At 41.0% G+C, this 22,713-nt stretch overlaps 1 protein-coding gene across 2 annotated transcripts in view; it reads right to left on the bottom strand.

Annotated features, from left to right (window-relative positions):
* Positions 1–19,310, bottom strand: part of CPNE4 (copine 4) — a 448,003-nt gene extending 428,693 nt beyond the window's left edge. The window contains exon 1 of one of the 2 annotated variants that reach the window (XM_012766878.2): positions 18,946–19,310. In XM_012766878.2, coding sequence (XP_012622332.2) covers positions 18,946–18,998 — 53 coding nt within the window. In that variant the 5' untranslated portion in view covers positions 18,999–19,310. Of the gene's footprint in view, positions 1–15,917; positions 16,400–18,945 lie in introns of those variants that run through there. The other variant, XM_076005366.1, reaches the window with a different exon arrangement.
* Positions 19,311–22,713: the final 3,403 nt, after the last annotated feature.

Raw genomic sequence — 22,713 nt, 5'->3', positions numbered from 1 at the left:
GCCAGCGGAGTGCCTTTGAGGATACTCACTGGCACGCAGCCATGCCTCTCACCCTGCCAACTCCCTGAGGTGCTCCCCATCCTCCACCCACCCATGAAGACCCAGGCGCTCAACTCAGAGTTCCAGACAACACAGGAAGGTGGGGCGACCAAATCCCAGCAAATGCACAGCTCTTTCTGGTAACCCTCAAAAAGACAACCTCACCCCTACTGTCTGTCCCCTTTTCTCTCTAACAGACATGCCACTACATCATGAATGTTAATGTACATATTTTTCTTTAAGTTTGTCATGGAGAATATATCTATTGATGAGACAATGAAGGAGTTCTTCATGGGAAAAGAAGAAGGTCTCTGCTTCAGGAGGTCCATAAACCCCTGAAATTGGATGCAGACCTGTGTGTGTGTGTGTGTGTGTGTGTGTGTGTGTGTGTGTGTGTGTTTGATTTTCAGGTGAGAGAGCCCATAGTTTTCAGTAGATTCTCCAAGGGAATTGTGATCTGACAAGATTTTAGAACTACCACCCTGTACCCTGAGGAGAAGCAAAGCAAATCATCAGGTGCTTACTAATCAGGAAAAGAGTGATTGGTTAGTTTGTTAGACACAACTGAATTTCATGAAAATGCATTTACTAGAATTAATTTATTTTGTGAAAAGGACAACTAATTTTGAAGTAGAGATTTTCTTCCCCTAGCATCCCTTATTTCCGTCTGTCTGTCTGTGCCCACCAGTGGTTCAGCCTGTGTCTGCTGGGGAAGCCATTTAAACTTGCAACACTTCATTAAGCACATTCTTACCACCATCGTGACTCTCTAAATTAAAATAAGCCAGCTCTCAATGGGCAAGCCTTGAGCATGCTCTCACATCTGCCCACCCAAACTCGCTCTACAGGAATAAAATGAGCAGCTTTAAAAGAGGTTATGGTTTTAATATACCACATCATTGTCATAAAATTGAAAATATCACTAAAACAATAACAAGGGATGTATGTGAAATATTTTAAGCAAGCCCCAATATAGCACTGCTGGGACATGAAGAGTGATTCTATTGCTACAGAATAAAACAGAAGCCTAGAAAAACCAGGGCGATGCACTTGAGCAAGCACCGAAACATGAAATAATGAAAAAATCTGCTTTATCACTTTATTTTTAAGAAGCCGTTTGCAGACTCTGCAGCTGTTAATCACTGTTCACATATGGCACGGCTGTCACCTCTATGAATCATGTTTTATCTTGAAAAGATTTTCCTTTATTACCTTTCCTTTTGCATGTTCCTCAAGGAGTTGTGAAACAAGAAAATAGGAAAAGCTCTGAGATTCTCAATGCCAGCGTCAACATTTACAAATAAGGCAAGCGAGAAAGTATGTCTAAGTCTTAAATTATGTCCAATTTTGTAAGACCAAATAGTAGCATCTTCATTTGCAAGCTGCAGAAATGGTCCCATCTCTTACTAAAAGGAACTTCTACTCTAAGACTTTATCTTGATTGCACGTGAAATCTTCTAAGCCCTCTATGGTGAGTAGCAGACATATTCATACAGCTGTTATTTTAGATCAAAAGTTTAAATAACTTTGATTCAAGGTAGTAGTTACAATATTGCATTAATCTGTGACATACTACATCTGAAAAATAAATTTGATGAATGAAGATAAAGATATACACTATCGGGACATATAAGGAATAAGGAAAGATTTACAATCACATTCTTGTGGTTTGTCCACTAACTTTTAAAAAAGAATGGTAAAGGCAACCAATAGCAAACTCAGCCTTCGGGAAAATTTGCCATAAAGCTCTCCCTTGACTCAGTGTTGCCACTTCACTGAAGTGTAACATTAGTCGAACTTATGCTTTTGATTAGCAGATCAAAACAAAAAGTAATCCCTCTGCTTTTTTTTTTTTTTTTTATTGACTGATGGTTTTCAAAAGTTCTAATAAGAATCAGAAGCTCTTAGAAACAAAAAGCCTAGAAAGGAATCAATGCTGTTCTCTCAACCGGGAGGACCAAAGTCTATTCATGCAACATGCCGTTGTGCCCGCCTGTCTGTCTCTCTGTCTGTACCCACCAGCTCTATAGCTGTGTCTGCTAGGGAAGGCTATTTAAACTTGTGAGACTTCATTAAGCACATTCTCACCACCACCACGGCTCTCTAACTTAAAGTAAACCAGTTCCAAGTTGGAGCTCAAAGATACGGGAGCCAGAACATGGCATGAACTGTATCATGCTGGTGTCAGCCCCAACCTATTCCTCCTACTCTTCTCTTCCCAAATGGAAAAAAAAAATTGTCTCAGCCCTGCACGTGGAAGCCAAGAGCTCATGAGGGGGTTTTCTCCCTCCTCAGCCCCTACAGCCTGCCTGCTCTCAGCTGTCCCTCCTGCCACAGTGAGTAAGTTACTTACCGCAGACGGGAGGCAGGCAGGGCTGCTCCGTCCAAACCCCAGCACTCTGGAGGCTGCAATGCCCGAGAGGAGAACTCTGGGTGCAGCCTGGGATTCTGATGCGGAGGCTGAGGTTGGGGCTCTGCTCGCATCGCAGCAGAGCCAGCGTGTCTCCCTCCCAAATGTCTGAATTAATAAATGATAACCCCGTGGTCAAAGCTGTGGGGCTGAGCAGATGGAAATCCTGACTGTCTCCTCAGGAAAGGGGGCAGTGAGAACCCCAGTTCCTATAGTGGGGCACAGCACAGGCTTTGAACTGGGAGCCAGCTACACAGATCACACCGCAGAGCAAGAGCCTTTCTCCCAGGACCACATGTCTCATATTTCTCCTCTGGGGGTGGAGGACAATAAGAGCCAGGTGATCGCCATCACCTGTCCCTGCTCCATCGCCTACCAAGAAATCCATCCAGAGCTCTCCACCTCCCTACACAGTAATTTGGCAAACTAGTGGAAGTGTGATCTCCATGTACGATGTTGGTACGCAAGTGAAGGAACCTTAGGCACACTCACAGTAGGTGGTTACAGGGTGCTGTTAACCCCAGCCCTGCACATCTGGAACATACCCACACACTTGAAAACAATCTCAAAAGCAGCTGCATACAAGTAATAAACAATGTGCTCTTCAACCCCATCTCCAAAAACCAACTCTGAACAAGCATCCAGCATAATTCTGATGCTCTCCCTTCCTAAATCCCCTTGTTTCTCTCCAGGTAAGACACTTTATAACACTGTGGCAGCAGATAGTCATGCTTTTTGTACCTGCCTAATAATTCCAGCTGATGCTAAATGAATTTCACTGATGATAACTCAAGAGACTGTGGCTGTCACTTTGGCACACCGGGGCACAGAGGCAAGAAGGGTGTTTCTGTTTGTCTCACCTCCTCTTTTGCTAACATTATGTAGATTGGCTGTGCAAGAAGGATCCTTAGAGATTAAATAAGACACCTTGATTTTATAAATGTGGAAATGGAGCCCACACCATAAGTCATCCATCTAGAAATATACAGTCATTCATGCTGCAAGTAGCTGCTGTGTGTAAGACCCTCACAATGCATAGCAACAAAGTTCCACCACTTAGCTGTTTGGCCCATAGTCCCTATTTCAGAAAAATATCCCCCTGGGTTTTTTTAAGCCTATGTATGATTCCTATCTAGAGGTGGCCAAATAGAAAATGCCCCAAGTGCAGAGGTTAGCAAACTTTCTATCAAGAGCCAGACAGTAGGCTTTGCAGGTCAGATGGTCTCTGTTGAAACTATTTATTGGTGCCATTGAAGTGTGAAAGAAGCTATATGCAATAACAGGTGTGATTGTGTTCCTATAAAACCTTTTTCACAAAAAAATCTACATGCTGGAATTGGCCCATGGACTGTAGTTTGCTGATCCCTACTCTGTTGGATTTCATTTGACAATGACCTTTTGGGGCTGCAGATCTGAAGTTTGCCTTAATCAGATCTTACTTTACCTCAAATCTCCTTTAGATTCATAGAAGTTAAAAAATACATGGATAAAGGCAAAAAATAAATCACAAAACAAGGAGCTTACAGAGTGACCACTGTAACCAAATATTGGAATTACTCATATAACACAAGAAGGGAATGAAAATCATAAATAGAACTGTTCCTGACCATCCAAGCAAAGACAGACAGGAGTTGCCATCTAAGCAACCAAGCACTAAGCCTTCCTCATTGAATATCATCCCTTCCCTCCAACTTAGGGAAGATGGTCTTCCGTGAGAGTAGTCAGGGTCCCATCATTCCTTCCCCACAGAAGGTAACTCTCAACCATTCCTGCTGGAGGCAGCAAGCCTATTTCTGGGCTGCTTAGCTTGGCTGGCAAGCCAAACACAGGGCAGACATGTAGGGTCAGAGAGAGCATGTCTGGTCTTCTCTGAGCCCATTGCCTGGGCAGGGATGGGTGGGTAAGGAACAGGAGGACCCACCTATACCTATTCTCTCTGTGCCTGATTTAAAGAAAAGGGGTTCTTAAAAGCAACCCTAGCAATATGTGAAACCAACACAGGTCATCATTTAGAGTGAGAATGCATATGTTCACGTGAGACCACTGGTCAGAATTTGAGAATTCTGGGAAGAAGCTCACAACTTAAAAACAGCATAAGAAACTTGGCTAAAAAGTTCCCAGGAGGTGGCCCCTCGTGGGACGACGGATCACAGACTCCCGTTTGATGTGACATAAAAAGGAGATATGACATCCCGGTACAATCACTTATGCTTGGATCTTCCTGCAAGTGGCTCTCTCCAGCAATGCACTTCCTCTGCACAAAGGTGCCGCGGAAAGGAATCCATGCTGCCCAAAGTCCACCGGCAGAGATGCTCCACGGTCACTTTCAGCTTCAGCTGAAGATGACAAATGATCGAGCTTCTTCCCTTTTTGGTTTGCTTGTTTTAGTGATAGCTTGTGCCTCTGTGACATTAAACATCTGGATAAAATTTTAAAAGTTGTTCAGTGAACCAGTGATCCAGATGTTTGGTGTCAAAAGGACCAAACAGACGGATGACTGTGTGACTCTCTCTCTCTCCTCACTTCTCATCCAAGGATCTGCTATTAATACCTCAAAATAACCGCACTAACCTTGCTGCACCATCCCCCTTTGTTCCCTTGTTTCTGTAAAAATAAAAGGAGATTCGGATTCACTGATCACCGATTGAGAACCACGCTGCGTTATGTCAGCTCCGATTTGGTTGATTTTAGACAGTAAAACTTAACGACGCTATAAAGCATTTAGAGTCAGAGCATCAAATTGTCTAAACAACCTCGGACCATTACACACCAAAGGAAAATATCTACTAGAACTTCTCCTTCCCATTAGATAACGAATAAAAATGATGGGAAAGGGCCATATCTCAGTCATTAACCCGCGATTAAACGCGACTCAGTTGCTAACGTTCTAGGAAAGCCTCAAGCACCGGAGTCAATCATTCATCTACTTCTCTTGCTGTAATAAAGCAACAGAAGTGGTCCCTCTGCCCGCTTCCTTGGACTTCCCTCGCAGTGGCATGTCCCCGGAGGAACTCAAACGCAACACTCCTCACAAACTTCTATGAGCTGTTATCTTTTTAAATGTCCTCAGCTAAGATTGAGATCCTTCAATGCATAATAAAGCTGCCACATTTCAATTTGGTCCATGATTGACACTTTAAACTTTTGCTTTTCTTATATATATTACAAGACATATATATTTCCCATATATATAATTTAGAACATTATATATAAATTTATATAATTTATAAAATTATATATTATAAATTATATGTAATTTATAAAATTTTATATATATATAATTTAAAAAACAATTCCAAAGCAAGTCAGCCTTTTCTTTAGGAAATCACTATTACTAGAACTACAGGCTGAGGCTTAAAAGAGGCCCTCATGTTTAAAAAAAACCAAATGTTTAGGAGGAGAAGTTCCTCATTTTTGATGGTTATAAAAGTCATCAAAATAAATTAGGGTCCAGAATCTAGGGACAATGTTACTATTTGCTGTATGGTTTAGTACAGCAGTTCTCAAAGGGTGAATTTGTTTTATGTCCAGTACAGTAAATATGGATATATTTAACACACATGGACAAAAGCTCTTTGGGATCTTCAGTAATTTTTAAGAGTATAAAGGAGTCCTGACACCAAAAGTTTTAGGACCTTGTTTTAGGGTAAGGATTGTATAGTTTGGAGTAAAATGGTTTTTAAGTTTGTTTTTTCTCCTCTGTCTCCCACTTGCTGTGTAACTGTAGCCTTAGCTTCTCTGGTCTTCCATTTTCTATGGATCAGGCTAACCACTCTTAAATTATTTACTTAAGCATGTTTTCCTCCCCAAAACATATTTAGAAGGTCAGGATTGTGTCTATCTTGTTCGTTCCATATTCCCAGAGTCTAGCACAACACATTGGATGATGCGTGATAGGGTCTCAATCATCATCATGAACTGATTGACAGGGTGGTTGTGAGGCTTAAATAGGATAACATGTATAAAGTGATGGATAAGGTACTTGGCACATGGTAAATGTCACAGGTGCTCAATAAATGCCAGATCCCTTTCTTTACCACTAATGCTGCTCTCAGCTGTACTACGCAGGAAGAAAACACATGGCTTGTCTAAACACTTAAGGCATTGGTTCTCAAAGTGAGGTCTCCAAACCAACAGCATTGGAATCACCTAGATGACTAGAAATCAAATTATCGAACTCCTACCCTAGACTGATTTATTTAAAAACTCCAGAGGTGGGTTCTATTACTCTGGGTTTTAACAAGTCCTGAAGAAGATTTTGATTCGTGCTCAAGATTAAGAACTGTGGCTTGAAAACATGCATGGGTTTCTGGATTCCGAGAAAATAATATTTTATGCTAGTGACATTTTGGACTTTCATAGCAGAGAGAGTGCCCAGTACATTGTTTATTTCTGGCCACCTAAGTTCTTTTTTAGACAAAGGTAGGGGATACATAAAGTCAAATACAATGAATGTCTATTACTGGCCTTGCAAGATGGAATGATTGTTTTTACATTCTGGCTGTATAGCTGGGGGGAGTGCTAAACACACCTTGCATTTGAAATAAAGCTGGAACCATCCAAAAGAGAGAAAGTTTTACCTTAGAGAAACCCTACCATATAGCTAGAGTCATCTTTAGTGGCTGGGCATAAAATTTGTGGGTGGGAACAAAGAGAGATGGAGGGGAGGGAAGGAAGGTAAATGGTTGTGTTGGTAGCTGTGGAAAGCATACATTTTGTAGCTGATTTCTACAATCCCTTTATAAACACACTCCTAATTTTCACAACTCCCCTGCAACACAGCAAACCACTACCATAAGTATAATTAATTACTCATAAGCCTCTAACCTTTGAGAGATGTCACCAGCCAATAATAGTTGTAATTTGAGTAATTTACAAGTGCCAATAAGCTTCACAGCTCTCCATCATTATTCTCATTTTATATCTGTGGAAACTGAGCTTCAACAAGTTAAGCAGAGCTGGGATTCAAACCTGACTCAGGGAATGCCTGACTCAAAATTTGTGTCCTTCACCAATAAACAATCCTACCTACCTATGTACAACACAGAGTATAGTCTTACAAATGTAATGGAGTACATCTGAGGTGAGGGCTATGATTCAAGGTCAATGCATAAGGCAAAATTCACACATATTCAAAATAATCCTTGCAAAAAAAAACCCATAAATTTTTCAAGTACAACATATATTATATTACAGATATTGATGCAACTGTGTGCAGTAGTATATCTGTACAACTTCACACATTAATTTAGATTACATAACATATAGCAAGCAATCAAAATATGTTAAGAGTATTTTTAACAAATTAGAAAGGGTATAGAGTAGAATTTGAGTAAGATAAATGCTTGCTTGGCCTGGATGCAGGATATGTGCTAAGGGAATGGACATGCACACAGATGACAGAAGGATTAGCCTACATACCAAAATTTTCTAGGGTTTCTGGAATCATATCAAGATGAGCAACATACAGCTGCTGCTCAGAAGAGCTTGTAACTGCTAGGGCTGTGGGTACATCCACATATACCTGTGTTACAGGTGCCAGAACACAGCCAAGCCATGAGAGGGTATGAAAAAAAGTCATTAACTTCAACTTAAAGGATCTGAACCTAAGAAACAAAGATCCCATGAAGCATGGATTTGAGAACAGTGCCCTGGTCTTAGAATTGGGGTGGGGGCTCCTTAGATTTGGCTCTTCTTCCTCCCCAGTTGCTAGTGCTTTGACGTCAACTAAATTATTTTTAAAATGGGCCTAATAATATCTAACCCATAGAATATGCATTTTTAGTGATTGTGTATGTGTTTATGCTTATATAATTAAATAATTTTATTTTTTTCTGCAAGATAAATGTGTGTTATCTGAAATAAATTAAAGTTACTTTTTAAAAAATATTATATCCCCCTTTAAATCCTCTCAGGAAGAACAGAGAACAGAGGTGGGGAAGTAAGAAAAAAAACAACACTTAGTGCACACCTATGGCAGACAAGTCCTCTTCTATTAATACCTTACATAGTTCTGTCCTCATTTTTACAAATGAGGAAATAAGGCACAGAGAGGTTTAGTGATTTGACCAAAGCCAAACAGCCACTGAGTGGCAGAGCCAAGTCTGTTTACTTTCAAAGCTTAAGCCCTTATCATAATAAAACTGAACATACATTTGCCTTTATCAAACTGCATCACAACCCAGTGATTTCTTGGCACATTTCCTGAATAAGAGTGAGGAAGAAAGAAACAAGCCTAGTTCATTCAATCAAGCAAAATTTTCTGAGTAATTACTAGGTACTGTTTTGGGTTCAGCTGTGAACAAAACAGAGATAGTCCTGCCCTCAAGAGGCACACAGTGGAGAGGAGAGAGGGGTGAGGCATGGGCCACAGAAGAACATAGGACCAGGACTGAGGAAGCCTCTATCCTTGCCATAACTCGACCACCAACCAGCTTGCTGGGCCTCTGTTTCCTCACGTAGACAATGGGAGGGGTGTGCCTAATTTTATGGGATTTGCCCAGCTCTCACATTCTTTGATTCTGTAAGAAGCATTCGCTTTCCTGTCTCTTTAAAATTAAATCAGGCCAGGAACTATGATGAGTGTTATTAGCTGTCCCCACAAATCAACTATTTCCACCTCTTTCCTCTTATCATTACTTTCTTCAAATATGATTCACAATCAACCAAGTCTAGAATTTAAGGGGCACCAAGCAAAAGCAACAGACCATGGCTTCTCAGGGGCTCCGCAGTCTACCTGGCCAGATAACATCTCCACACACGATCCAGGGTGCCCATCCCTGGCTTCACATCAGTACAATGCTGGCACAAACATCCTTTCCTTTTCCGTTTTTTCACTGGGATTGCTGTCTCTAAGTTGCCTGTTGAGTCAACCGTTCCAAATCAGGCATCCTGCAACTCCAGTGTCTACACACCAATTAAAAGCTATTTGGGGTCATTTTAACAATAAGGATAAAGCCATTGCTTTTGGCCACTCTACTGCCCTCATTATTTTTCACTTTTATTGATATTTGTATTCAATACACCTTTCGATATTTTAAAAACACAATTCTTATTTAGTTTGTTTCAGGCCCATCGTTTAGTGGTAAGGGTTCTTGGTGGTGGTTATTGTATTTCTACTGCAGTCCCTTCAAAATCATTTTCCCATTTAAATGGATTAAGCCAATGATTTAGGCATTGATCTTATTATGATATTGATACAATTAATACATAAAGGTAAGTGGTACAAGTTGATTTAAGAATCTTTATTAGCACTGTTAAAAATTATATAAAGTGCCTGCTTAATGACACACCACCCCACCTCCTTCTGCCTCACAATTACCTGGTTCCTTGAAATACAGGAAAATGAAAAAATACCTGAGTGCAACAGGACTTGTAAAGGACCACTTTATTATTATTATTATTATTTCAGAATATTAACAGCGCTACAAGCGTTGAGGTTACATATATAGCCTTTGCACTGCTCGAGTCAGAGCTATTATACAAGGTGCCCATCCCGGAGACAGTGCACACCGCACCCATTAGGTGTGAATTTACCCATCCCCTCCTCCCCTCCCACCTGCCTGATGAATGTTACTTCCATGTGTGCACATATCATTTGTTCTTTAAGACAACGCAAATGGCTCCTTTTTCTCGTACCCTGCATCATTCGTTCATCTCTCGTCTCATACTACCGCGGCTTTTAACATTTTTTTTTTTCCCACGAGCCTGTCTGCCCCTCAAATCTGTGACTTCAAGGATAAGAACTTCACATTTATCCCCAGCGCCTAACGTAGCTTTTAGGCGTAAACACTGTGGCCAATTATTATTCAACAGATGGATAAAAACGAGACCCTTCTGCTGAGGGAAAAGGGGCGAAGGAGACGGGGAAGAGGCCCAGATAGAGAGGAAAGGATGGAGTTTTGGGAGCACTCCCAAGTGAAAGCACACAGGAACTAGCACTAAAATGCCAGACGCCTTTAAACACTTCACGTGCACAACCATGATTAGCACCGTTTTCCAGGTGCTAACACTGACTCGGGTTAAGTGATGCCCGCCCCCAAAGGCCTGTAGCTTGAAAACCGTACGCCCAAGATTCAAACCAGGTATCCCCGGATAAGAGTCCTGATAGCAGACCGGAGTGTGAAGAAACAAGGGCGCTCAGACCCCAAGCAGGCCTGGCTGGCGGGGTTCCGGCTGCCCAGACACTGAGCAACCTACCTAGGCACCACAAGAGCCTCACCGGATGCTGAGGGAGAAACGTTTTGTCCCCTCTTTGCAGCAAGGCAATCTGGGCTGGAGGGTCAGATGCGCCTGGGAAGACCAAATACCTCAAGTACCTGGGTAATCAGTGCCCGGGGTTGCACAAACCCCAGCCCTTAGCCTGGAAGCCCAGCTCACTGTCCCGGAGGTGAGCTCCGCCGGTGCTCCGGCGCCCTCTAGCGGCTGTCCGACTCTTCTAACGCCAACTCTCTCTAGCCAGTGCTTCCAGACTCACCCTGGGCTTCCCCCGCCTTGGACCCCTGCCGGCCTAATTTTGATCCTCTTCTCCCTCAAGGCAAAATAAATTGCCCTACAGGGGTTTGAGATCTCTGGGATAAGGAAGAAGCTCTATCGGTCAATAATACATCTCACACCTAAGAAGGATTCTAGGGTTAGCCTGAAATACTGTATTTTCCCCTGATGTTTCCAGGGAGAAATGTCTCTAGTATTCTAAGTAATAAGAAAAACGAAGTTAGAAGTATTATATTCTGAGCCAGAGATGTAAAAGCAACATTTAGGAAAGTTTGTCCTTTTTAAATGGAGCTTTAATTTAAAACAGAATAAAGGATTCCCTTGTGAGTTCCTGGAACTGTAAACACTCATAAAATCTCTTTCTTTATTAACTCAATAGTGACATTTAAAATAGGAAGTTAAGACTATGCATGAGCAATTCTTCACAGAACATGCACATTAACAGAGATGGCTGCAGACAATGATTTTGTACAAATTTAATCACATCTATTGGGTAAATATTGTATTGGCTCCAAGAGAGACCGATGTAATAAGTCCAAGCCTGCTCCTCCAAACATTCCAATGGAGGTGGGAGACGACTCCCCCCGTCATCCCCAACTCATACTAATAAAGATTATTGATACACATGGCACCATAGGTTGGCGCCACTACAGTTATTATAGCCAGGGAACTTGAGTCTCTTTATGAGGGGAGTGATCAGAGGGTTATTGAATAAGTCTCCTGATTTTGAGCAAGTCTCATCTCTCTGAGGTTTAGTTTCCACATCTGTCAAATTAAGTAGTTAGAATCAATAGATTATCCTCAAGCTCTCTTGCAGTTCCAAGAGTCATAGATTCAAAGTGATAAAGTTGCTGTTCACAGTTTGGAGAAGAAGCTCACAGATCAGCTTCAATGGGCTCCCCCACTCTGTGGAGTGTACTAAAGTCACAGGACTAGAATAAACCTTCCCAAAGAAGGCATCCTTATCATTTTCTTCTTTTCAAGGCTTGCCTTTAGGCCTCCAATATTTACTGAGCTAAAAGCTAGTGGTTCTCAAGAGGCTTTCCAAAGAACACAGCAGACAAATAAAGGGCTTCCCAGGATGTGCCAATTTAGGGAAAAATATATAGTATATATCACATATATTTACTAGTTCATAGAGCAAACAGAAAGCTCCCACATAACTGAGATTTTTAGTACAAAAAAGACTGAAAGGATATGTAGGTACTACTATGTTTTTATTAAGCAGTCACAAGATTTAGCAGATATTCACTGATTTAGTTTAATGCTAATTAAAGCCTTACTATAGATTGTCTATTTCAAATAGTACAGAAAACATAATGCATCCTACCTAACCCATTTATTGAGCTCAATTTTGGACTTACCATCAACCTTCACATAAATACCTCACCCAAAGGATGGATCTGTAACCCCAGCCTAGATGATTTTCATAACATGCTTCCCTCAAAAGAAAGCATTGTAAGATTTTGGAGGACATGCTAGAAAGAATTAAAATCTGTACACTGTTCTTTACCATCTACATTCAATCAGGAGAAAGGCAACTCTATTATTATATGCTGGGAGGTCAGTTTTAATGCACCAAAGAATGGTCTTGAACCATGTGACATTTTATTTTGAATGCATTTAAAATTTTCTGTCCTGATATTTTGTAACTCCAGTGAACTGGATACTGTTGCCAAGGAAATATGACTTTGGGTTACTGCATGGATCCACAGGAGTTTTTGCTTTGTTTTAAAATATTAACAAGACAAAAATGGAGAGAACAAATATAGAAAACAAAATTAGCCCTTTTCTTTTCAAAACACATAGAATACAGATCTACTTTTCACATCTCTGATTAAAAAATGCAAAGACACATAAGAAGTTTTTTTTCCCACACTAGTATAGAGACTTGTACTCAATCAGCCAGGTTGATATCATCAGAGAACTCTTTCTTTGTTCTGGATTCAGACTTCTCTGAAAGTGTAGGACATTGATTACACACAACATTGACTGCTTACTTCCAACATGTTACCTCAAAATGGAAAAATTCTTTATTTGTGTAGGTAAAAGTGGCCATGATGGTCCAGGATGCTATATTTTAGGGAGTTTTCAAAGTGAAGACAGAGGAAGGACTGGTGCAAACCTTATCGATGCATCCAGTTGAGTTCGAAAAGATTCAAATGCAGATGAGAATAAAGATTCCACCCTGAACACATTTTTTTTCCTCTGTGATTATTTCTTATAGTCAGTATAAGCTTAAGGTTTTCAGTCATGATAATGGACTCAAATCCCATCTGATGATGAAAAGAATCAAAGCTTTCTTCTATTTTTTTGGAATACCATATAAAACTTCTCTGTAAACAGATAATATCTTTGCTTCCTACTAACTGGTATGAGGTAGTTTTAATCAGAAGTCTACATGTAGATCAAGAAATACTTTAGAACAAAGACCTTTCGAATAAAACCTCTAAAAGCAGAGTCCCCTCAAGACAAACCAATAATACAAGCAAAATACCATGTTGTCACTAGAGACCTGGAGATAAACAGGAAGTCTTTGAAAGCCTTTTTTACAATTAAGAAACAACTCACAAACCTTAGAGCAATTATTTTTAAAGAAATATTTAGAAATTCTAGTAAACTGGTTATCTAATGCTGGGAAACTCACTATACCCCCTCTGTGCTTGCCTGCTCTCACTCACATATGTTGGCCCAGTGTCTGAAAGAATAAAAATGAGGCCGACCACTCACAGGAAAGGCATAGGTTTGATGGCCATGGGAGTTTTCACATGATAACACATAAGTAAACCTTTGGTTCCATTACAGCCAAGCTCTTCTCACCCAGCCATTCAAAACATCCACTGCTGCTATGGACCAATATATCCTTTTATGTAACACTCACAGGGAATCACCTACTTCTGATGTGGTTTGAATTTGATCCTGTGAAACCATCAGAACCTTCCCTTCAGAGATAAATGAGAAAATGTTGGCCTTTATTAGTGTGAATTATTAACACAGGTGTCTTAGCTGTATTTTCCGACCCTCCCTCTATTTTTATCCACCTCTCTACATGTAAGAACCTTTGTCCTACTGAACTCAGAGCCCTGATCTACTAGGGTGACTTTGTCCCTCCTCTTTTTAAAAAATGGGCAGGCAAATAAAAAATGAGTTCAACCTAGAAGCAGCAGCTCAGTAAGGGAAATGAAAATATCAGAAGTTACCTAATCACAGTCACAGCCATGCTGAGCTCTGTCTTATCTTCTGGTTGATAAAAAGAAATGAGACTTTCCTAAACTTGAAGGGCATCAAATAAAATAAAGATATTTGCCCTGGCTTGCCCCTAGCTTTTGGAAGGATACACCAAGCGGTTTAACCAGTGTATACTAACCACAAAACATTGCCATAAATTCAAAACACCTATGTTCTAGGAAAGTTTAGGGAATCTTATTTTGTTTGGGTTTTTTTTTTTAGTTTGTTTTGATATACAGCAAAAAATAAAACACAAACACCTTTGAGAATAGAAATTGTTAAAAAAGGAGTAGAAGAGAAGAGTAGGGAAAAAAGAATACTTTATTTGACGTTAAAGTCGTTCTGGGTTTGTTTTTGGTTTTGTTTTTCTTTTTCTTTCCCCTTCTTTTTTTTTTTTTTTAAATTCAGTTTAAGGAGAACATGTTAAAGTACCTTGAACAGCTCAAAAATGCTGTTCAGGAAACAGAAAACCAAGTTGAGCCAAGAAAAACCAGAATAGTGCTTTTTAAATCCCTGGCAAAGCAGCAAGAGGATGAACAGTTGGTTTTACACAGTTTGGAACACAGAATGTAAAGGTGCTGAGGTATCTCTTTCTAAAAGGCACTGAGATCCTACGGAAACGGAGCAGGGCGGTTCTCATATTTCTCGTGCAAACTTTTCCCAGGGCACTCTCCCTTCCCCACCCCACCCCCACTACTCATCTCCCCTCCCTGCACTTCCCAAATCCACGCGTTCAGCCCTTCGTAAGTTCGTGCCCCGGGCATCGTCTCTGCAGCTTGTGATTTTTCCTGGAGCCTGGCAAGTTCTGGGACTGGCAGCCAGTCCTGCAAGGCCACCCGGGGGCGTGGTCGGATCTGGACGGTAGAATGGGAAATGGAGGTTTAAAGCCCACCTACTTCAAGAGGAAGGAGGACTGCATTTTTCTTAGAGTATTCATCAGGGTCAGCCTGCTCCCCACTGAATGGTAATCAACATTCAATTGACTTGGCACGGGCCACCGCTTAATTGCCTCCCCTGGATTCAGTCCTAGCAATCCTTGCGCGTCGGTGCTCTTTAATCAGCTGTGGCTCAGCTTCAGTGACCCCTCCAGTCCCGCCCCACCCCCCAGTGCCCCTTTCCCTCTGGCTGCTTTATTTAACCCGGAGGAAGAAGTGCCGAGAGACCCAACTGAATCAAGGCACTTGCAAGCCTATTGATTAGTTTTAAGCCAGAGAGCCCTGGACGCAACTAAATACTACTGGAACCTCGTTGTAAGGAGGGGCGGGAGAGAAGGTTGAGAGGCTGAATCCAACCACAGCTAAGTCAAGCCCCTGGATGCCACTACAATGTCCACCGCTTTCTCACTGTCAGAGAGGAAGCTGCAACTTCTTCGGCAACGACTCTTTTCCCCCTCCCCGATTTCTAAAACCGTAACCCCACCCCTGCTTCAGGGCTCCCCTGACCTGTCCCTCACCCGGTGCGCTGTGGTCCCCCTCCGCGATCTCCCTCCCCACTCTATTCTCCCCACCCCACCTGGGCGAGTTGGGTGGATGTCAGAAGGCCAGACGTATGGGATGAAAGTTCCTTTAGATTAAAGACAATGCTCGCAGGTGCTCCTTAAGACAACAGCAGCAACGATAAACAGGCAAATCTGAGCGAAAACCCGTGCATCTCAAAAGTTGGTTTTGCTACGCAGCAGCCCCGACAGACTTTGCGATCGTAGCGCCCCGAGAACACAGGAATACAGAGTTAGCATTGACTTACTTACCTGGGCGTGCCAAGCTCGAAGAGTAGAGTGAGAATTCAGCCCGGGACGAGGTCTGTCCCGCCCCCAGGATGCAAAATCCGGCTTTGGGGTGAAGGCGGCTGGTGGTGTAGTTGTGCAGTGGTGCAAGGGTCGGGGGAGGTCGCGCTGCCCTCCCACCTCGCCCTCTGAGGCCAGTTCAGCAAGAGCGGACGGAAAAGATGCTGAGAGGAGAGTTTGGTCTCTCCGGAAACCCTGGCTCCATCCTTGGCGATGGGGGTGGGGGAAGAGGGTGAAAATGTTGGGGATGGCAGGTCGGCTGTCGGCTAACTCAGAGAGTAAAGAGGAGGGCCCCGGGGAAAGAGGGAGGGAGTGCAGAGGAGAGCGCGAGGAAGGAAAGGAGGAAGGAGGAGAAGCGGACGAGAGCGGGTGGCGGTGGGGAGATGGCAGCTTCTCACAGAGAGATTTCCACCTTCTGACGAAACCCATGCGCCCAGCCACCCGGAGAGACACTAGTTCGGAAACCTCCGCGCGAGCGCCCCCTGGGGGGTTCCGGCGGAGGCGAGCATTGCCCCGGGAACGCGAGTCCCGGCCCCGCCCTGGTCTTGGCGGCGGCGCTCTCCATGGTCCTGCCGCGCCCACAGCCCAAGCTTCCTGCTTACCTTTGTTGCTCACGCTGCACTCCTGGGGGAGACCAGATTCAGTGCTCCAAGCGCTTGGTCCCCATCTCCACTCCAGGGTAAAGTAGTAATATCAGGGGGTGGGAAGAATGGGAGTTATACTTTTTTTTTTTTTGCACGCATTCAAGAAAACTTCTTGGATGAATTCTCAACTGTCACCAGAAATGGTGAAAGTATTGCTGAGTTCTGTATCCTCAATGCCTACAACAGTGCCTGGTGCATGGCAGGAGCCTGGTAATTTTTTTTTATTTATTTTTTTAGCAAATGTATGAGTAAATGAACGGACAAAGAGTGTTTTCTTTATCTCATAATGTCTTCCTGAGTATATCCACCTCCCAAATAAGATAAGGAAAGGCTTAGAGAGTGCTTATGTTTAAAAATCGACATAAACATGCTGTCTTATATAACAGGTAACTACTGCCACATGTTATAAATCACTTCCAAAAGACAGAATGGCTTTCCTGTTCCAAACTTATTGAAATTCAGACAAATGAAGAAATATACTGTGCACTGTTTCTGATTGTTTCTTCTACCATAGGTAAAGTAGACAACTAAATTATCTAAACACAGAGGTATTGTCAGCCTCACAAATTGAACTTCAGAATCCATAAAGTGCATAAAAGCCTTTTTATGACACTGGGATGGCATAGAGGGTGTTATAATCTAACGAACAAAGATACAGGGAGATGGGAGGGTTTTACTACCCATCCTGTTAAGTCACTGTTTGGCAAGGCTTAGCTTCAGGTTGAGGGGTTTATCAGCCAAAAGCTTTTCACCAACTGCAGAGTTCTCAATTTCAAAGGCCAAAAAAGGAGAAATGATAGGACAAGGAGCAGGAGCCTCATTAACAGTTCTGTGGAAGCTATTAGGAAGATCTTTGAGAAGCAGAGAAGCAACCCTTAGAAAGAATGAAAATAATATTTTCTTCCCTGCAGTCACCTCTCAAGCCCTTCTGAAATAGAACAACAGTATACACAGACCCTAGAAAGGATCTGAAGGAGCTTGCCTATGCACTGAAACTCCCACATAAGTCATTGAATTTGCTTTGATTGGAAAACTTGGGTCATGTGGTTATGCACAAGCCAATCATTGTGGCCTTGGCATATGACATTACACCAATGGGCCAGTGCTTCCAGAGTGTCTGGGAGTATACGACATGCTCTGCAGCACTCCTGGAGCCAGGATGGAGCCCCATTTGATCCATACAAGCTGAGAGTGAGGCCAGGGATGGTTCTCCAAGGGATATTCAATGTTCTCCTACCAGGAAAGGGGGGGATGGTTGCAGGGCAAGCAAAATCAGCACATGTTTACTAAATATGAAAATATTAAGTAAAAAAATATCCCTTCCAGATTTTCTTAAGAAGTAGTCTCAGCGATAAACTTAAGGATTGAGTTGGATTGAGCTTGCAAAGATAAAGGAGGAAAAAAAAAGAAAAGTCATTATACATTTCCCTGCATGTTGATTGTGTTCTCTAAAATTTAAGTTTCATGAAGGTAGATGATATTACTGGTTTGTTGTCTTGTTCATGATTATAATCCCAATGCCTAGAAAGGTATCTGTCACTTAGCAGGTAGTCAATAAACATTTGTTAAACTAACAATAATTTAAATATCTTAGGGATCATTTAACATAAGCATCTTATTTTATAGGTGAGAGAAAAAGAATTAAGATGTCCTGAGCATGTGCTATTTTCAGGCAATCTGTCAGGCAATTAAATGGAATCTACCATTCCATTTAATTTTTATAACAATGTGCCTAAGTAAGTTTTACTGCATCTACAAAAAACTTGGGGTTTGGGTGGTTGCAATGACCAGAGCAAGGAACACAATTAGTTAATGGGAGAACATGGAGTGTTAATTGAAGCAGGCTCTGAAGGGGAAACTAAGAAAGGATTAATACATGGACCATAGAGCAGAAGTTATAGAGTCAAAATCCATGGGTTGGGGGGAAATACCAGAGTACGGTTATCTTTGGTCCTCCATGTTAAAATATAGACACACAAACTAAACACAATGCTACAACTTATGACAAATATGGTTTCCTCTGCCAGCAGGCTTCAGCTCCCTAATTAGAAACAAACAGTTGCCTGCATGCCAGTATGCAGAACACATGTGCAGCTTTTTGCCAGAAACTTGGAATTTTTTCTCAAGGCATGACGCTGAAGGTAAATTCAAAGAGGCTCTTTGCGGGGCACATAAAGCAGAATTTACTGCCACCCTTCATATGAAATCAACAGCTCATCTGTATAAATGGAAATTAATAACCAGCTAGTAAACTATGTTTTCAATCCCTGCCCCCACAGCAAGTTGCCCACCAGTCAGAGTCCCCTCAACAATTGTAACATCAAAATTTTCTTGTCTGTACCACTTACCTCCTCCCAACTCTCCTTTTCATGGATTCTGAGCTGCTGGGTTCTACAGTCATGATCAAAATTATCTAAAGCCAAGACCCAGAGGAACGGTGGCACTGGTGTTCCCAAGCTGCAAAGGAAGCTCCAGCTCTGGGTAGATTCACTTGCCGAGTCTCTGTTTGATAACATAAGGGGAGGCATCCGTTCTGTGTCTTATGCCAATATGAAAGGCATCTCACCCATCACTGTGACGAGCGAAATGCTGGAATGGAGCCAGGGAACAAAAGGAAAGAAATGTGGATTCTTACCAATGCAGTTGATACCATTTTTTAAGGGTAGCAGATGATGAAGGGGAACAACAGGCAGAGAGTCAGTGCCCTGCATCAAAAACCTTGGATCCTTCCCTGAATGAGTCAGGGTGAGCATTTTGTTTTGAAATTGAATTTCTTTCTTTTTTTTTTTTTCCTTTTGAGCTGTAGGATGGATACATACTCAACTAGTCAAGAGGACTGCTGTAAATAACAGGATTTATTTTTGAGACTGTGGATCAAATAAGAACCTTGAATTTCATCCCAGGGTTATTTATAGCTCACGAATTTTGTTCTTTTTTTCTGTTTTAGGTGCTTATGAGAATTGACTAATATGTCTTCCTCTAGAGTTTCTGTATATGCCTGGGGTAGGTTGTATTACTGGAAAGCAGAGAGGAACACTCTAAGAAATCATTTGTAAGATGCTAAGAGTCAAAGGACAATGAATACACATTTCAAGCTGATGCTGGGATTATATCTTCCACTGTCATTCTTTTATATGGAAACCTCGTATGAGCTGTGGTACCTCTACCACTAAGTAACAAGCTATGCTATGAAAAGACACCTTATACTTTTGTCTACCAATAGGTGGCATCAAAATCTCTCTAGCTATTCTTTTCTGTATTTTAAAAACCAAGGGCACAAGGCATTTTCTTTCTGAGATTTTACATTTTACCATGAGTGATATTATAAAGACCACTAAATCAGCTCTATATTATTTCACAGCAGATAATCCTATTTATCTATTAATAAGGCCTCTTAGTGGTCCCTCTGAGCCTCAGTTTCCTTGTTGTAAAAAGAGAGTATTTGAATTGAACTCCAGCTTCAATATACTGCTTTTCAACTACTTAATATCTTCCCAGACAAACCATTCCTCATGCTGTGATAAACCCATTAGAACTCCTTTCCTCTGGGCTTAAGAAATGTTAGTATCCAGCTACCCCTCTGTTGCAGAGACTGCTATTTGCCCAGCATACATTCATTTTTCTCTTTGTTTTCCTTAATAAGAAAACCACAATTTTGTAGGAGGTAGGAATGTGCTCAGCTCCAAACCTACATTTTCCAGCTTTTCTTGCAGATGAGGTAGTCATGTGACTAAGGTCTAGCCCTGCACAGTTCAATATGGTAGCCACAAGATAGATACATATATGTGTATGAATTTACACTTATTAAAATTAAGTAATATTAAAAGTTTATTTTCTCAGTTCCATTAGCCACATTTTACATGCTGACTAGGTGGTTAGTAGCTAACATCTGGGATTGTTCAGATAAGGAATATTTCCATCATTGCAGAAAGTTCTGTTGTACAGCTCTGGTCTAGCATTGAGATGTTAGTAGAAGTTACAGGAAAGTTTCCATGAGAGTCTTAAAAGGGAAGGAGATACTGACTCAGCTGGAATGTAGCTTTATCCCTTTATCTCTTCCCTTCTTTCTGCCTGAAGGTTAAGGTGGGTCAGCCATCATGTGACCATGAAGCAGCAAGCATTTGCCAAGGCAAGGTAAGCAGAAAGATAAAAGGGACCTGGGTCTTTGATATCATAAAGGTGACCACATTATTGTCAGTTTTATTATGAGAAAAATAAAACCTTCAGTTGATTCAAGCCTCTATTTTGAGCTTTTCATCACTAACAGCCAAATATTATTTCTAGCTGATGTACACTCAGAAAGTTACCTGAACAACTTTCTATTAATGGTTTTGTATAAACATGTATCTTCCCAGTTCCCTTTACTTTGGTTATAGTTGAGGACAAGATTCTGGCTAAAAGAAACAAAACAATGTATATATCACAAAGTGATAATTATGAATCATTCATTTCAAAGTGTCAAATGGCCCAAAGAGAGGTAGATGGGCATTAATGATGCCCAAATGACAATCCCCTATTTTATAGTTTGGCTGAAAAACAGCTTTGTATTTTCCTGGAAAAGAGGTTGGTGGGTATGGAGACAAAAGTAAAATAATATTTGATCCTGCACCATGTGCCAGAAACCTGAGTGAATGATTTGACAACATTATCATATTTAATTCTCATGACAACTCAATAAGGTAAGTATTCATATCTTCCTTTCTTTGCAGATAACATGGGCTTGGAGAAATTAAGTGTCTTGTCAAAATCTATATAGCCAGTTAGTTGAAGAGATGAGTTTCAAATCAAAGTCTGCCTGGCCCTTGCCACAACTTCATAATGAAATTCCAAGGATGAGCATTATCAGATTCTGGTCCATACTTGCTTATTTCAAGGTTCTCATTCCATCCACTGTATCACTTTTTTTTTTAATATGCTTCATTCTTTTCTACTATAGAAAAGACTGATGATATTTATCTTCATCTTTATAAGCTTGGGAATACTCTGAATCATCACAAAATTTAGCTTTCCTCTGGCAACTCCGGAGACCCTCAGAGCTTTTCTTATTTCTAAAGACAAGGGATTTGGATGGGAGTTATTCTCTATTTTCACACAAATTGGTCAGATGACATCTTTACTATGGTCTGGAATAGAAGCAGAAGACAACTAGGATGATACAAAATGTGAAAGTTGGAGAAATAGCTTTAAATTCAAACTGAAATTAGTTTCTTCTTTTGAAACACATAGGAAAAAAGTTACCTCAAAAATTTGTTTAGAACTTTATTCTAATTCATGAGATAAGTCTAAGATAATAAGAACATCATGTAAATGAAACATATAGAACTTAAAGAGCATATGAAAGGAAAACAACATCATTGCAGATTTTAAAATCACATTGTGCAAAAAAGTAGAATTGGTAGTGTGGAAAACACAGAGTAGTATCACAGAGGGCAAAGTAAGTTTATGGTGACCTGAATTGTTACAAAGAAGTTCAAGTGTATTCTGAATTATTTTCTAGGAAAGCAAGAAATATATTTTATAACTACTTTTACCCAAAAATGGTTAAGTTATTATTTAGACATCAACCAGTTTCTAAGATCATCCCAGATTCAAGGGGAAGAGACATAGACCCACCCCTTGGTAAGAGAAGTATTAAATGATTTGCAGAAATGTTTTAAAACCATTACACCCTCAATCCTACAAGCATTCAATCCTATCTAGCTGCCTATTTCTGAAGCTCTCAGTATATTAAAAGTATATGAGAAGTATATGAAAAGAAAACATTTTGGGCAAATGTATACCTCATTTATTGTTATTTTGGAATATTACAGGGGTACAAGTGTTTAGGTTACATATATTGCCTTTGCACCGACCAAGTCAGACCTACAAGCATGTCCATAAAGATATCTGTACTCAAATGTTTAAAACAGCACAATTCACAATTGCAAAGATGTAGAAAAAACCCAAGTGCCTATCAATGCATGAGTGGATTTATAAAATGTGGTATATGTATACCACGGAGTACTACTTAGCCACAAAAAACAATGGTGAACTATCACCTCTTTTATTATTCTAGATGGAGCTGGAGCCCATTCTTCTAAGTGAAGTATCACAAGAATGGAAAATCAAGCACCACA

This window comes from Microcebus murinus, chromosome 1, assembly GCF_040939455.1.
Source record: "Microcebus murinus isolate Inina chromosome 1, M.murinus_Inina_mat1.0, whole genome shotgun sequence".
In the NCBI taxonomy this organism is placed as follows: Eukaryota; Metazoa; Chordata; class Mammalia; order Primates; family Cheirogaleidae; genus Microcebus; species Microcebus murinus.
The sequence above is the reverse complement of the archived record's forward strand: the minus strand, read 5'-3'. Positions and strand labels throughout refer to the sequence as shown.